Source organism: Kogia breviceps, chromosome 18, assembly GCF_026419965.1.
Source record: "Kogia breviceps isolate mKogBre1 chromosome 18, mKogBre1 haplotype 1, whole genome shotgun sequence".
NCBI lineage: Eukaryota > Metazoa > Chordata > Mammalia > Artiodactyla > Physeteridae > Kogia > Kogia breviceps.
The window spans coordinates 11,140,099-11,154,243 of record NC_081327.1 but is presented as its reverse complement, the minus strand read 5'-3'; the positions used below and the strand labels follow the sequence as shown (position 1 = coordinate 11,154,243).

At 54.2% G+C, this 14,145-nt stretch overlaps 1 protein-coding gene across 1 annotated transcript in view; it reads left to right on the top strand.

Moving 5' to 3' along the window:
• AXL (AXL receptor tyrosine kinase) overlaps positions 1 to 14,145 on the top strand; it is a 32,339-nt gene that overhangs the window by 2,828 nt on the left and 15,366 nt on the right. The window contains exons 4-10 of the mRNA XM_059045316.2: positions 53 to 229; positions 5,992 to 6,072; positions 6,204 to 6,319; positions 10,311 to 10,521; positions 10,835 to 10,974; positions 11,660 to 11,810; positions 12,025 to 12,051. Coding sequence (XP_058901299.1) covers positions 53 to 229; positions 5,992 to 6,072; positions 6,204 to 6,319; positions 10,311 to 10,521; positions 10,835 to 10,974; positions 11,660 to 11,810; positions 12,025 to 12,051 — 903 coding nt within the window. The remainder of the gene's footprint in view (positions 1 to 52; positions 230 to 5,991; positions 6,073 to 6,203; positions 6,320 to 10,310; positions 10,522 to 10,834; positions 10,975 to 11,659; positions 11,811 to 12,024; positions 12,052 to 14,145) is intronic.

Below are 14,145 nucleotides of genomic sequence, written 5' to 3'. Positions count from 1 at the left end.
ACACCTAGGGGGCTCAGAGGGACCCCAGCCTTCACCACTGCCCCCCACCCAGGCCTGCCTTACTTCCTGGAGGAGCCTGAGGACAGGACTGTGGCCGCCAACACGCCCTTCAACCTGAGCTGCCGGGCCCAGGGACCCCCAGAGCCCGTGGACCTCCTCTGGCTCCAGGATGCTGTCTCCCTAGCTGCGACCGTGGGCCACAGTACGCAGCACACACTCCGTGTTCCAGGTGAGTCCAGGGATGTGGTCAGCCAGTGCAGAGGGCCAGGCAGGGCGGAAGTGGGGGAACCCTTCATGCCTCTGTCTGAGGGTCTGCTCGTCCCTCTGTCTGTCTCTGTCTCTGAGTCTCCCTCTAGTTTTTTCCCTTTGCCTCTGAGTATCCCTGTCTCTGCATTTCTGTCCCCATCTCTCTCGTTCCCCTCCGTATGTTTTCTTTCTGTCTCTGTTCTCCATCTCTCTCTGTCGCTCTGTGTGTGTGTGTCTCCCCGTCTCTCTGCTCTTCCCCCCTCCATTCCTGCCAGCCTCTCTGCAGAGAATTCTTTGTCCTGGGTTTCCTCTGAGCTGCTCCATGGTCAAGTGTGTGGGGGGTCTGACGCCCCACGTGTCAGCCCTTGACCCCAAGCAGGGCACCGGAATCAACTGGGCCTTCCTCTCCTCTAGCTCGTTACCGAAGTAACCCAAGATGGAGAGAGACACGACAGGTCTGAGTGACAGGAGACCACCCTCCCGGCCTCGGGGTGACCATCCCCTTCCACACCTCACAGACGGGGCAGGACCTAGCTTGGGGGTCACACACAGCGGTCAGCCAGACTTGGGGGACCCTGAGCGCAGGGGGTTCGCCTCACTGAGGAAGGAGAGGCAGAGGAACACAGATGGGAGAGGCTGAGTCAGTCAGAGGGAGGCAGCTGGACCTTGGCGGGGGCATCGGCTTCCAGCACCCCCAACCTGCTGCCTCCACCTGCTGGCGTGGGGAGGGGACTCCTGACGGAGGGCCTCTTAGGGTGGAAGGAGGTGCCCACATTCCCAGCATTCCAGGGGCCCTGGGTGTACGAGGAAGAGGAAGCAGGGGTGAGCATGCCTGGTCTCCAGAGAGGTGACTCAAGCCCACAGCTCTGGGGCCTGAGTCAGCCTGGCAGGACCCGGGCGAAGGGGAGGGAGAGGGGGATGCTTTCCCCACCCCATCCCAGGCAGAGGGAGAAATGGGAGGCGCAGGTGTGAGAGGATGTGTGTGCGTATCAGCGTGTGAGAGGGCTGCCAGGTGGGGATCTCCGTGTGTGCCTCTGTGTGTGGGGCGGGGTGGGAGGTCTGGGTGTGTCCCTCTCCCTCTGGATCTGTGTCTCAGTGCATCTACCTGTTTGTGTGAGGGTGTGCCTTAGTGAGGGCCGGCTTCTGTGGATGTCTCAGAGTGTGTGTGTGTGTGTGTGTGTGTGTGTGCGCGCGCGTGTGTGTGAGACTAGGTATGTTTCTGTCGCCTTAGGTGTCTGTCCCACTGTGTTTGGGTCTTTATGGCATGTTTCTGTAAGTTTCTCAGGGGCTGTCAGTGTGTGTGTGTGTGTGTGCGTGTGTGTGTGTGTGTGAGAGACTAAGTATCCCAGTGTCAGCCTGCTATCTGTCCTCCTTTGTGTTTGTGTGTTCACAGCTGTGACTCACTGTGAGAGGGTGGGGTGCGTGTGTGCGTGTGTGTGTGTGTGTGTGTGTGTGTGTGAGGGGTGATGCACAGCAGCGTGCCTTGTGGCTATTTTCCATACCTCCCTGTATAGAGGTGACAATGCCAGCTTACAGGCGTAGGCCTCTAGGGGTCGTGTGTCTTAGTGGGAGCTTCTGTTTCTTTGTGGACTTAGGATGTGTCACTGGACAACGTGGTGTGTTTCTTGCTGTGGTCCCACTGCCTGTGGCTGTGTAGGGATGGCTCTGTGATATCTGTGGATATGTCACAAGGCGAGCATGTTGGTATGTGACTCTGTCCCATGGACCCCTATAGACATGTGTGTGTGTGTGTGTGTGTGTGTGTGTGTGTGTGTGTGATATTCATAGCAGGTAGTAACAACCTTCTGCCTCTGTCTGCTCCCCTGGTATGTCGGTCCCAGCCCTGACTGCCTCTCGGTGGATGAACTTGAGGTACTCACCAGCCAGTGCGTATATATGTGTCTGTGCCACCTATAGGCACAAGGCAGCATCTCCACGTTTGTGCGTCTGCAGCAACCCTGTGTGTCGATGCAAGTGTGTGTTTCCGTATCAGCCTGCATCTTGAGGAATGTGTCTGAAGCAACCTGAGTGTGTCCCGCTGTGTTTTGAAGGCTTGGCTGTGTTTCCGTGTGAGCCAGTCGACATCAACCTGATTTGTGTCCTGTTGTGTATCCGTTTGTCCACTTCAACCTCAACGTATGTTTGTTGCTTGGTGGGTGTATCTCGAACTGCGGGGAGGTTTGCGTGTCTGTCGGCTTCAGCCTAGGTGTGTATTGTGTGGCTCGGTGTTTGTAGTCAGCGTGCGCTCATTCGATTGCTCGTTTGTGTTCGTGTATGTGTGTGTCTCGCTTTGTGTACGTGCGTCAGTGTCAGCCCCTTGTGTACACATGTCAGTCATAGAGTATGTTTTTGTGTCACTGTGTGTTTGCGACAGCATCTTCCTGTGTAGTTAACCAGTGCTGCTGTTTTCTGGGTTTAGGGCCGGAAACGTGCCCTGTAGGCCCCTGTATGTTAAGTGTGATTCGTTGTGTGTGTGTAGGAATTCGTGGTGTGTGCAGTATCAAGGAATTTCGACCGTTTGTGTGTGTCTGTCCCTGGATCTGACTCAGGGCGTGCCCCCTCTCTCCTTCCATCCCTCCAATTCCCTCGGAAAAAGCAAACTGCGCTCTGGGGTGGGGGAGGGTGGCGCGGGGCGCCGAGGGCGAGAGGGACGGTACATCTGGAAAGCACATCTGGAGCTGGTCGTCGAGGGAGAGCCCGCCGGAGGGGAGGGGGTCCCAGGCCCTTTCGCCCCTGTCTCCCCCTCCCTCAAGGTGCGGGCCGCTGGGGCCCGGGAAGGGGGATCCCAGTCCCGCCGGAAGTGGGGGGGGGTCGCGCCCCGGTGACTCACGCGGGGGCAGGAATGTTGCGGTCGGAACTGGACCAGGCTCCAGACCCCCCTCCCGCCCCAGGGCTCCAACGGCGGCGGGCAGCGCGGGCTCCCGCGCGGTGACCCTGGCGGGTCCCCACGTGCCAGGTGGCTGGACGGGGCCCAGGCTCCCCGCCCCCTCGGGCAGCTCGCCCGGGGCTGTCCTGTCCCTCCCCCGGGCAGCGGAGGCTGCGGCGGGCACCTGACCTTGGCTGGGAACTGCGGCCTGGGCAGCGGAGCTGGGGAGCTTCCCTGCCCACCCCCTTCCGGCCTCGCCGCCTTTCCCTCCTTCCACTCCCTCTGCTAACTGAGAAAAGGAAACTTTGTGTCTGCGGGTAGCTGGTGGTGGTGGGAACACAGCACAGCGCAGAACAAACGCAGGAGACACACGCACGCGTATACACGCAGAGAAACACAGGCAGATACAGATCCGCAGTCACACATAGATTGAAGACTTGGTCCTCCTTACATCCTGTCAGCCAGACATTGTGGGTGTGCCTGTCTCTGTTGCCCTGTGTGAATCTGTGTATGTTGTATAGCTCTGTGTGTTGTGTGTCTCTCTGTGTTTGTGTGTCTGCATCTCTTGTGTTTGTCTGTGTACTTGAACGTGCCTTTGTGTGCGTGCATATGTGTGTATCTGCCTGTGTTCCCACCACCACCACACTGGGAAAGGGGAGGCAATCCACCCCCAGACACTCAAAAACACACGAACTCACCCACGGAATTACACATGCTCACATTGCTACGTACACGCCCGGAAGTGCTCATAAGTACATAAATGTATCCACATAAATTCATCCACTCATTCAACAAACATTTATGGAGAACCTACTGTGTGCCAGGCCATCTTAGGCCCCAGGGGGGGATACAGCAGGGGGCAAAACAGACAGAAACCCCTACCCTCCTGGGCTGACATGCTAGTGGGGTCAACACACAGTGAACAGGATACATAGGACTGTGTAAAGGATGCTGTGATGAGAAGAATCAAAGAGAAAGTAAAGCAGGGAAGAGGCTAGTTGTGGAGGGGAGGTTCCAATTTTCAACAAGGTGGCTGGGGACAGAGGCGACTGGAAGGTGGAATCTGAGTAACAAATGTGAAGGAGGGCGGGAGGGAGCCACGCGGATGTCTGTGGGAATGCTGTTCCAAGCAGAGGGAACGGAAGTGCAGATTTCCCGAGGTGGGAGCATGCATAGTGCCTTCTAGAAACATCAGGAGGCCAGTGGAGCTAGAGTGAGTGAGTGCGGGGGAGAGGGATTGGTAGCAGCCAAGCTTGTCAATGAGCAAACACCTCCCAATGAGGGCCTGTTTCTTAAGTGTGTATCAGATGTGTATGCCTCGAGACAGGTGTCTGTGTGGCGCAGTGTGATTGTGTCTATTCTTGTGTGTATATGTGTGTGTGTACGTCTGTGTGTTTGTGTGTGTCTAGGTATGAGTATGTGCATTTCTTTTTTTTTTTTTTGATTACTTTTTTTTTTTTTTTTTTTTTTATTTTTAGCCATACGCATACACATGTCCCCATATCCCCTCCCTCTTGCGTCTCCCTCCCACCCTCCCTATCCCACCCCTCTAGGTGGTCACAAAGCACCAAGCTGATCTCCCTGTGCTATGCGGCTGCTTCCCACTAGCTAACTATTTTACATTCAGTAGTGTGTATATGTCGATGCTACTCTCACTTCGCCCCAGCTTCCCCCCCCCCCCCCGTATTCTAACGCATATAAAATGCTTTTGTGCAATGATCTCATTTTATGTTTTTTCCCCAACCTTGTAAGGTTGGCAGGGGCCATTGTACTCATTCTGATTTTGATGAGGAGCCCAGGGGCAGCCCTGTGGAAGTCTTGTCCGACAGCTATTGAATGCCAGGGCTGGGAATCAGAGAACCTGAGACTTCTGACCCCAAATTTGTCTCAGTCAGTGCAAGCTGACAAAGTAGCACACCCTGAAGGCTTATCAACAGCAGACATTTATTCCTCACAGTTCTGGAGGCTGGATGTCCCAGCCCAGGGTGCTGGCCTGATCAGGGTCTAGTTGCAGGCTGCCAGCTTTTCACTGTGTCCTCACATTCGATTACTTTCTTTTTAAAAAAATTAATTTATTATTTATTTATTTTTGGCTGCGTTGGGTCTTCATTGTTGCACGCAGGCTTTCTCTAGTTACAGTGAGCGGGGGCTACTCTTCGTTGCGGTGCGCGGGCTTCTCATTGCGGTGGCTTCTCTTGTTGCAGAGCACAGGCTCTAGGTGTGCAGGGTTCAGTAGTTATGGCGTGCAGGCTTTAGTAGTTGTGGCTCGCGGGCTCTAGAGCGCAGGCTCAGTAAATATGGCGCCTGGGCTTAGTTGCTCTGCGGCATGTGGGATCTTCCTGGACCAGGGATGGAACCCGTGTCCAGGTTCCGCCTGCATGGGCAGGCGGTTTCTTAACCACTGCACCACCAGGGAAGTCCCCGAGTATGTGCGTTTCTATATGTGATTGTGTGTTTCTGTGTGCGTCTGTGTGTGTAACTGTGTGTGCTGGTGCGTGCGTCTGGTGTGTCTATGTGTGAGTAGGAGTGTTTCTGTGCGTCTGTGTGTCTGTGTATGTATGTGTATCTCTGTGCATAAGTGTGTGTGTGCCTGTGTGTGTCTGTGGTTCTGAGTGTATGTGTCTGTGTGTGTACGTGTGCATGTGTCTCTATCTGTGTGGGTGTCTCTGGGGTGGGGTGTTAGCTGGCCTTGTGTTCGGGGATGGAGGCCTGTGTTCCCAATGCGTTATCTCCCTTTCCCACAATCTCCCTTCAAGCAGGTGCCCCTGGGTGCTAGACTGACCCTGTCGGGTAGGGCGTGGTGGAGGGAATGCTCAGCGTGGCCCGGGAGCCCCTCCTTCCCCTTTCTGATTGGACCCCTCCCTCATATGACTCCCCAGGCCTGAACAAGACTGCTTCTTTCTCCTGTGAAGCCCATAACGCCAAGGGGGTCACCACATCCCGCACGGCCACCATCACAGGTGACAGGAAAGGGAGCTGGAGAGCTGGGGGTCAGAGGGTGGGGGGTTGGGGTCAAAGGTCAGAGCTGGGGTCGAGGGCAGGGTGGGGAGCTTTGGGCGAGGGGTCAGCTCCTCCCCTCTTCTGTCCACAGTGCTCCCCCAGCGGCCCCGCGACCTCCGCTTGGTTTCCAGCCAGCCGACGGAGCTGGAGGTGGCTTGGACCCCAGGCCTGAGCGGCATTTATCCCCTCACCCACTGCACCCTGCAGGTGAGACCTCAGGCTTTCCTCACCTCCATCTCAGCCCTCCTTCCATCCACAGCCACAGGCCCTCATCCTCTCCCTGGGAAACCAGCCCTTCCCACCCATTCGTGTGTTGAGAAGCACTAGAGCCTTGGGTTAAGCCAGATGTCCTGGGTTCAAATCCTGACTCCACCAGCTGCTGGCCGCGTGAGCTTGGGCAGGTGACACAACCTCCCTGGGTCTCAGTTCTCTCATCTGTAAAATGGGCGTAATGGTGGTACCGACCTGATAGGCTGGCTGTGGGGATTCAACGAATGAATGCAATTAACAAACTTAAAATAGTATCTGGAACTTTGGAAATGTGTAATAAACTATTGGCTGCTTTGGGGACTTCCCTGGTGGTCCAGTGGTTAGGACTCTGCGCTTTCACTGCGGAGGGCGTGGGTTCAGCCCCTTGTTAGGGAACTAAGATCCCGCAAGCCATGTGGCACTGCCGAAAAAAAAAAAAAAAAAAAAAAGAACACTATTGGCTGTTTTCATGTTTTTAGTGTTAGTGATATTGACTCTAGCTGGAATGGGAACCCCGAGACAGCAGGGCCCAGAGTCACCACTGGGTTCCCTGTACAGCCCTGTACTTCTCCTGTCCCATCCCTGACCACCCTGGGTTGTCACTGTCTGGGGGTGAGTCTGTCTCTCCCTGGACTGTGAGCTCTGGGAGGGCAGGGCTGGCCTGGTTTAGCCACCACTGGGGTCCCTATTATTGCCAAGCGCAGGGCCAGACATCGACTAGGGAATGTTTGCTGGAAGAATACCTAACAATTGAGATGAGCTAGACCCAGCCTTCTGCACTGAAGTTGCTCCTACTCTAGAATAAGAACAAACCAGGGCTGCCCTGGTGGCGCGGTGGTTGGGAGTCCGCCTGCCGATGCAGGGGACGCGGGTTCGTGCCCCGGTCCGGGAAGATCCCACGTGCCGCGGAGCAGCTGGGCCCGTGAGCCATGGCCGCTGAGCCTGCGCGTCCGGAGCCTGTGCCCTGCAACGGGAGAGGCCACAGCAGTGAGAGGCCCGCGTACCGCAAAAAAAAAAAAAAAAAAGAAAAAGAAGAACAAACCAACACACATCTCTGAATATGAGATCCAGTTCTGGCCTGAAGTTCTCTGAGATTTGAGAGTTTAAGTGAGGATGGGACAGTGTCTGCGATGGGAGATGACAATAATGGAAAATGACCAACTTTTATTGAATGTCACCTCTGTGCTGCGCCTTGTGTTACAGCTTTTCACACAGCCCCTCGAGTGTTTGTGAGGTAGGGTCTATGGATACACCCATTTTCCAGATGAAGTAATTAAGGCTCAGGGTAGTTAAGCAACTTGCCCAAGGTCACAGACAGGAAGTGGCAGACGTGGGATTCGAACCCTTGTCTCGCCAAACCCAAAGGGCGCTCCCGACCTCCTAAAGACCATTTAGAGCCAGTGCTTGATTAAACGGGAGCTGCCTTTCTTATTAGAAAGACCCTGGACCTGGAGACAACCTCACATTCACTTGACATTTTAACCCCAGAAAGTAGTGGCTGTTCATCTTCCCATTTTCAAGATAAGAAACTGAGGCCCAGAGAGGGGAAGTGACCTGCCTTCCCCAATGGCTAAAAAGGGTAAAACCATTTAAATCCCAGAGGCCAGGCTGATTTGGGAAGACCTCAAATGCCAGGTCAGGCACCAACTGTACCCGCAACCCACATCCATCCAGTGTCCCCAAGAAAGCAGAAGTGTGCCCTCTTCCCCCTCCAGGTCTCACTTCCTGCTGTGCATGGGCTAAGGATTCAAGTGGGAGGTCACAGCCCTCCCAGGGAAAAGAGAAGTAGGAGTGGGCAGGGGGAGCCTGCCTGTCTGCATCCACGTCCCCTTTGTCCCAGAAGAGGTTCCCCTTCTGGTCAGTCACTGTGGGTCAGAGATCAGGCATGGAGACCTACTCCCCCCATCCTGCTACCCACAGTTTGCTCATCTCCTCCCCAGGCCTTGCAATGCTGTTGTCTCCCCACACGGGGGCTGTGCGGCTTTGGGCAAGCTGCTGAATCTAGGCCTCTGTTTCCTCATCTGTAAAATGGGAATGAAAAAAGAAATTGACCCCATAGGGTGGTGGTAAGAAGGCAATTTGCTCATCCAGGAATGTACTTGGCAAGGTGCTTGGGACACAGCTGGCACTCTAAAAATGTTTAGCTGTTGACAGGCTGTGCAAGTCAGTTCACGTGCATCGTCTCATTAAACCTCGCACCTTGACAGGGAGGGACTCTTGGAAGCGCATTTTCCAGAGACGGGGCTGAGACCCAGAGAGGTTAAGACACTCACTCTAAATCACACAGCAAATAATATCCAAGCCAAGATTTGGACCCAAAGGAATCTGGCTTTAGAGCCTTAAGCAGTAAACTTCCCAACACACTGTGTGGCTTGGTGACGTCGCCTGATTGCTCCCCTGGGTGAAGGCAGCACCCCTGAGCTGTGTGGCTGTGGCGGGTTGTGGGGAAGGGCCATACAGACGTCTTCCCCAGCCGTGGCCCCTGCCATCCTGATTGGGCCACTCCTGGCAGCCAGGTGGGTGTAGCAGCCTGTGCCGCTGTGCAGGGTGTGTGGAGTTTGACACTCATAGCAAGACAACCTCACACACACAAAATAATAATGACAAACTCTCGACACGCACAAACGCTCTTCTACACACTTACGAGAGCCAATTCGGTTAACCCTGCGAAGTAGGGAGACGCTGTTGTTATCCCATTTTACAGATGAGGAAACTGAGGTGCAGAGCGAGGCAGTGGTAGAGGCTGGATCTGAATACCAGATGCAGTATCCGTGCTCTTCAGCGCTAAGCTGCATTGCCTCTCTGAACAGAAGAGAAGTGTTATTACTATTACTGATGCTCTTAGATGGACGTTCTTGTTGTCGGTAGGGCATGGGTTTTGAAGACAGGATGGGGTTCAGGTCCCGACTTCATCAGTGACAAGCTGGTGTCCTTGGGCCAGTGATTCCATCTCTCTGAGCCTCAATGTCCTCATCCGCATAATGGGCATAAACACAGCACATACTTACAACGCAAAGCTGAGGTGAGGATCAAATGAGTTCAGATTTGTAAAAGGCTTTTCTTGTTTATTTATTTGGTTACACCGGGTCTTAGTTGCGGCTCGTGAGCTCCTTAGTTGTGGCATGCGAACTCTTAGTTGCGGCGTGCATGTGGGATCTAGTTCCCTGACCAGGGATCGAATCCGGGCCCCCTGCATTGGGAGCGTGGAGTCTTAACCACTGTGCCACCAGGGAAGTCCCAAGGCTTTTCTTTTTTTAAAATTAAGGTATAACATACATAATGTGCATAATCTTTGGTGTACACCTAGATTGTTTAACCTATGTGACCTCCCTCTGAGTCAAGATGCAGACACTTCTCAGCTCCCTTGAAGGCTCCCTCAGCCCCCAGAGATGCCCACTCTTCTGACTTTTTTTTTTTTTTTTGGCGGAGCCGCTCGGCTTGCGGGATCTTAGTTCCCTCACCAGGGATTGAACCCGGGGCCCACGGCAGTGAAAGCACGGAGTCCTAACCACTGGACCACCAGGGAATTCCCTCTTCTGACTTCTATTGTGGGACATTGCTTTTGCCTTTGGTTGAATGTCATTGTCATTATTGTTGATGCTGACCACCTGCCATGCACTGTGCAACTGTCCTACACTGAATCTTTAAGCAACTCTGGAAGGCATTTGCTCCTCTAAGCCCCCATTTTCCAGATGAGGAAACTGAGGCTCAGAGAGGGAAAGTCTTGTCAGAAGTGGCATTTGCAAGTGATGGCAGAGCCACATTGTGCAGCTGGGTGGTCTCCTCGCTTTGCAAACGCAGGGGCCCATGTTGCACTAACATGGAGCTGTGACACACACGCATCCTTGCAAAGTTGTGTCGTCACAGCGGGATCACCACCACTGAGGTTGTGTGAGCACCGCCAGCGATCGCGCGGCCACCCTGTCCTCACACGCCCCTCTCTCCCCAGGCTGTGCTGTCAGACGATGGGGTGGGCACCTGGCTGGGAGAGCCCGACCCCCCAGAGGAACCCCTCACTTTACAAGCATCTGTCCCGCCTCACCAAGTGCGGCTGGGCAACCTCCATCCTCACAGCCCTTACCACATCCGGGTGGCGTGTGTCAGTAGCCAGGGCCCCTCACCCTGGACCCACTGGCTCCCTGTGGAGACACCGGAGGGAGGTAAGAAGGGGCTGGTGGCCAGGAGACGGCGCTCACCGCCCCGCTGACCCTTGCGTACCTCACTATGATCCCCGGCATCTCCTCTCACCCATTTAACCCGTGTGCCTTCAGTCTCCTTCCTGCCTGGTCCCCGAACCCTCAGCCTGGCACACGGGCCCCTCTCCTGGACCTCTTCCCTGTGCTTCTGTTTATGGGAGGCCTGCACGAGTTGCCCACGTGCATGCCCTCTGTACCCTGCCCCTACTTCCTGGGAACAGCGGTGGGGGTCAGGAAGAGGTGGGGATGCCAGCTTCCCCTCTTCCCTGTCCTCCAGTGCCCCTGGGCCCTCCTGAGAACGTTAGCGCCATACGGAATGGGAGCCAAGCCCTCGTGCATTGGCAGGAGCCAAGGGCGCCCCTGCAGGGCACCCTGTTAGGGTACCGACTGGCCTATCGAGGTCAGGATACCCCCGAGGTGGGTGCTGCTGGCTAGGTTGGGGAGGAGTGGCTGTGGAGGAGGGAGGAGTGGTGGGGAGAAGATGACGGGACAGGCGTGGACAGTCGAGCAGGTCGGGTAGGACGCCATCACACCGTGCTGGGAGAGCACATTGTAGGATGGTGAAAGGGGTCCGGGAGAGGGTTAGGGATGGCTGTTTATGAATCACATGCAAAGCGTTTCAGGAGACCTATATTTACCAGGACGGTTTTACAGCAGATAGTGGCATAACATCTGGAGGAAGGGGTGCCTCTTCCTAATTGGCACAAAGGTACTATCTGAGCAAGCAGCACCCTGGGGTGGGAGAGAGGGTGGGGAGTTAGAAGGGGATGGAGCGATGAGGGTGAAAAGATGAGAATTCAGTTCTTCAACACAAGTACCGTGTTCTGCACATCATGCTATAGGACTCGAAGACGTGGGAGTGAATAAGACAGAGTCCCAGTCGTGGTGGAGCTGTTATTTTAGTGGGTGTAGGGATGGAGAATGGAAAGGAGAGGATGGGATGGGGGGTGAGAGAGGAAGGGTGGGAAGAGGTAGGGGATGAGGGACTGGAGATGAGGAGAGAGGAGAGGGCTTTGAGAAAGATGGGGAGTTGAGGCTGAGGGTGAAGGCTTAAGCGTTAGGGGCTGGAGCTCTACTCTGATGCCACGTCTGGACGCCCTAGGTGCTAATGGACGTAGGGCTAAGGCGCGAAGTGACCTTGGAGCTGCGGGGGGACAGTTCTGTGCCCAACCTGACGGTGTGCGTGGCAGCCTACACCGCCGCAGGGGATGGACCCTGGAGCCTCCCTGTGCCCCTGGTGCTGTGGCGCCCAGGTAACTCCAAAGCCGTGCTCAGCCCCCTTCAACCTACCCACAGGGACCTCGTCTCTCCCAGATGCCCGTGACTTGCTCCCTGTACCTTTGAGCATTACCCCAGTCTAGGCTCTGTTCCTACCTGGAACCTTACTGGGAGCCTCACTCCCTCACCCCTGTCTTACCAGTCTTGCCCTCTCTGAGCATGTCCTCCCTCTATCCTTTCTCCTCACAGGACAAGGACAGCCAATCCACCAGCTGGGTAAGGACTTTCGCACCCGCCTCTTCTCCCTCCCTTCCCTCATTGCCCAGTGAGGACCCCGTCACCACACATACTCTTTGCACATCCCTTGCATATTTCTCAAACTCATCACTCTGATCCTCTACTTCTTGGGTTTGTGTGGTCCTTGATGGAGGTGGCTGCATTGTAGGTGCATTGTAGGTACTCAGTGAATGGTGGATGGATGGATGGATGGATGGATGGATGGATGGATGGATGGGTGGATGGAATGGTGGATCAGTGAATGTGTAGATGGATGAATGAATGAATGGTGGGTGGGTGGTGGATGGATGGGTGGATGGAATGGTGGATCAATGAATGTGTAGATGGATGAATGAATGAATTGGTGGGTGGGTGGTGGATGGATGGGTGGATGGAATGGTGGATCAATGAATGTGTAGATGGATGAATGAATTGGTGGGTGGGTGGTGGATGGATGGGTGAATGGATGAATTGATGGGTGGATGGCGAATGAATGAATGAGTGGATGGGTGGTGGATGAATGGATGGGCAGTTGGCTGGATGAATCAATTAGTAGGTGGGTGGGTGGATAGATGGATAAATGAACAGACAGGTGAGTTATACCCCTCATATCCATCCTTCTCAAATATTTCTCCAACAATTCTCAAACATTCCTCCTACACCCATTGTACCCTCCTAGCACTGTTACAGCCCCTCTTGTAACTCAACCCACATTCCTTATATGCCTTCCTGCATTTCTTTGCATACCTTTCCACACTAATCCCACCCTCCTTTCACGTTCATCCCATCGTAACCCCTCATTCCTCACACGTGCCTCCCAAACCCAATGCACACCCACGCTTCTCATTCACACACTCTGCATACTTTTTACACTCTCACTGTACCTCCGACACTGCAAGCGCTGTAAACCTTTCAGTCCACACGATCCCACATTCTGCAACTCTCTTTGCACACTCACTCGACACTCCTTCCACATTATTTCCTCACCCCAAGCCGATCCTAACCCATGCCCGCTTTCTGCACACACCCACACCAAACTCCTGGTACACTCAGCACATACCCATCCTCCACTCCTTACACACTCCCACCTTTTTGCACACCCTTTCCATTCATCCCATGCTTCTCATCTTCCCCTCCCGTGCCCTTTGCACGCTTGTTGCACACTCCCCTCACACCAAAGTTACATCCTTACCAATACTGCTCCTCCTGTATCTAAAACTCCTTGAATACTCCTCGAATCCTCACATATCCCAGTTCCTCCAGTACTTATTTGACACTCTTTATACACTCCTTTGCACACTATGCCCCTTTACACATTTATTTGACTCTCATCCCTTGCTTTACAAAAACCCTTAATTCCCTGGTGGTACAGTGGTTTAGACTCGGTGCTTTCACTCCCAGGGGCCTGGGTTCGATCCTTGGTTGGGAAACTAAGATCTCAGAAGGCGCAGGGTGGTCAAAAATAAAAATAAAAATAAAACCCATCCATAGCCATCACACACTCCTCCTCAAAAATATTCCTTGGCCATTGGTCCCTGGAGCCTCAAACTCCTTGCATATTCATTTCACATGCCTCGCGCACCTGTCCTACACTGTGTGCGTTCTCTCCCTACTCATCGGTTTTCCACACCCAAGTCCCCCCTCCTTGCACGATCATCACACGTATCACACACCCATACACCACCTGAGATTTACTCACAACCATCCCGTGCTCACATTACATTGCACGGCCCACCTTGCACAGGTCTCTCACTCCTTCCACGTGCATCACACAATCCCCCAGTGTCCATCCCGTTCTTTTTGTTAATATTTATTTATTATTATTGATTTTTTTATCTTGGCTGCGCCAGGTCTTCGTTGCGGCACGCGGGATCTTTAGTTGAGGCGTGTGGGCTTTTCATTTGCGGCATGCGGTCTCTCTTAGTTGTGGCATGCATGTGGGATCTAGTTCCCTGACCAGGGATCGAACCCGGGTGCCCTGCATTGGGAGCGTGGAGTCTCATCCACTGCGCCACCAGGGAAGTCCCTGTCCATCCCACTCTTAACTTACCGTACTCATCCTACAAGTTTCACACTCTTGCTTTAACATCCACT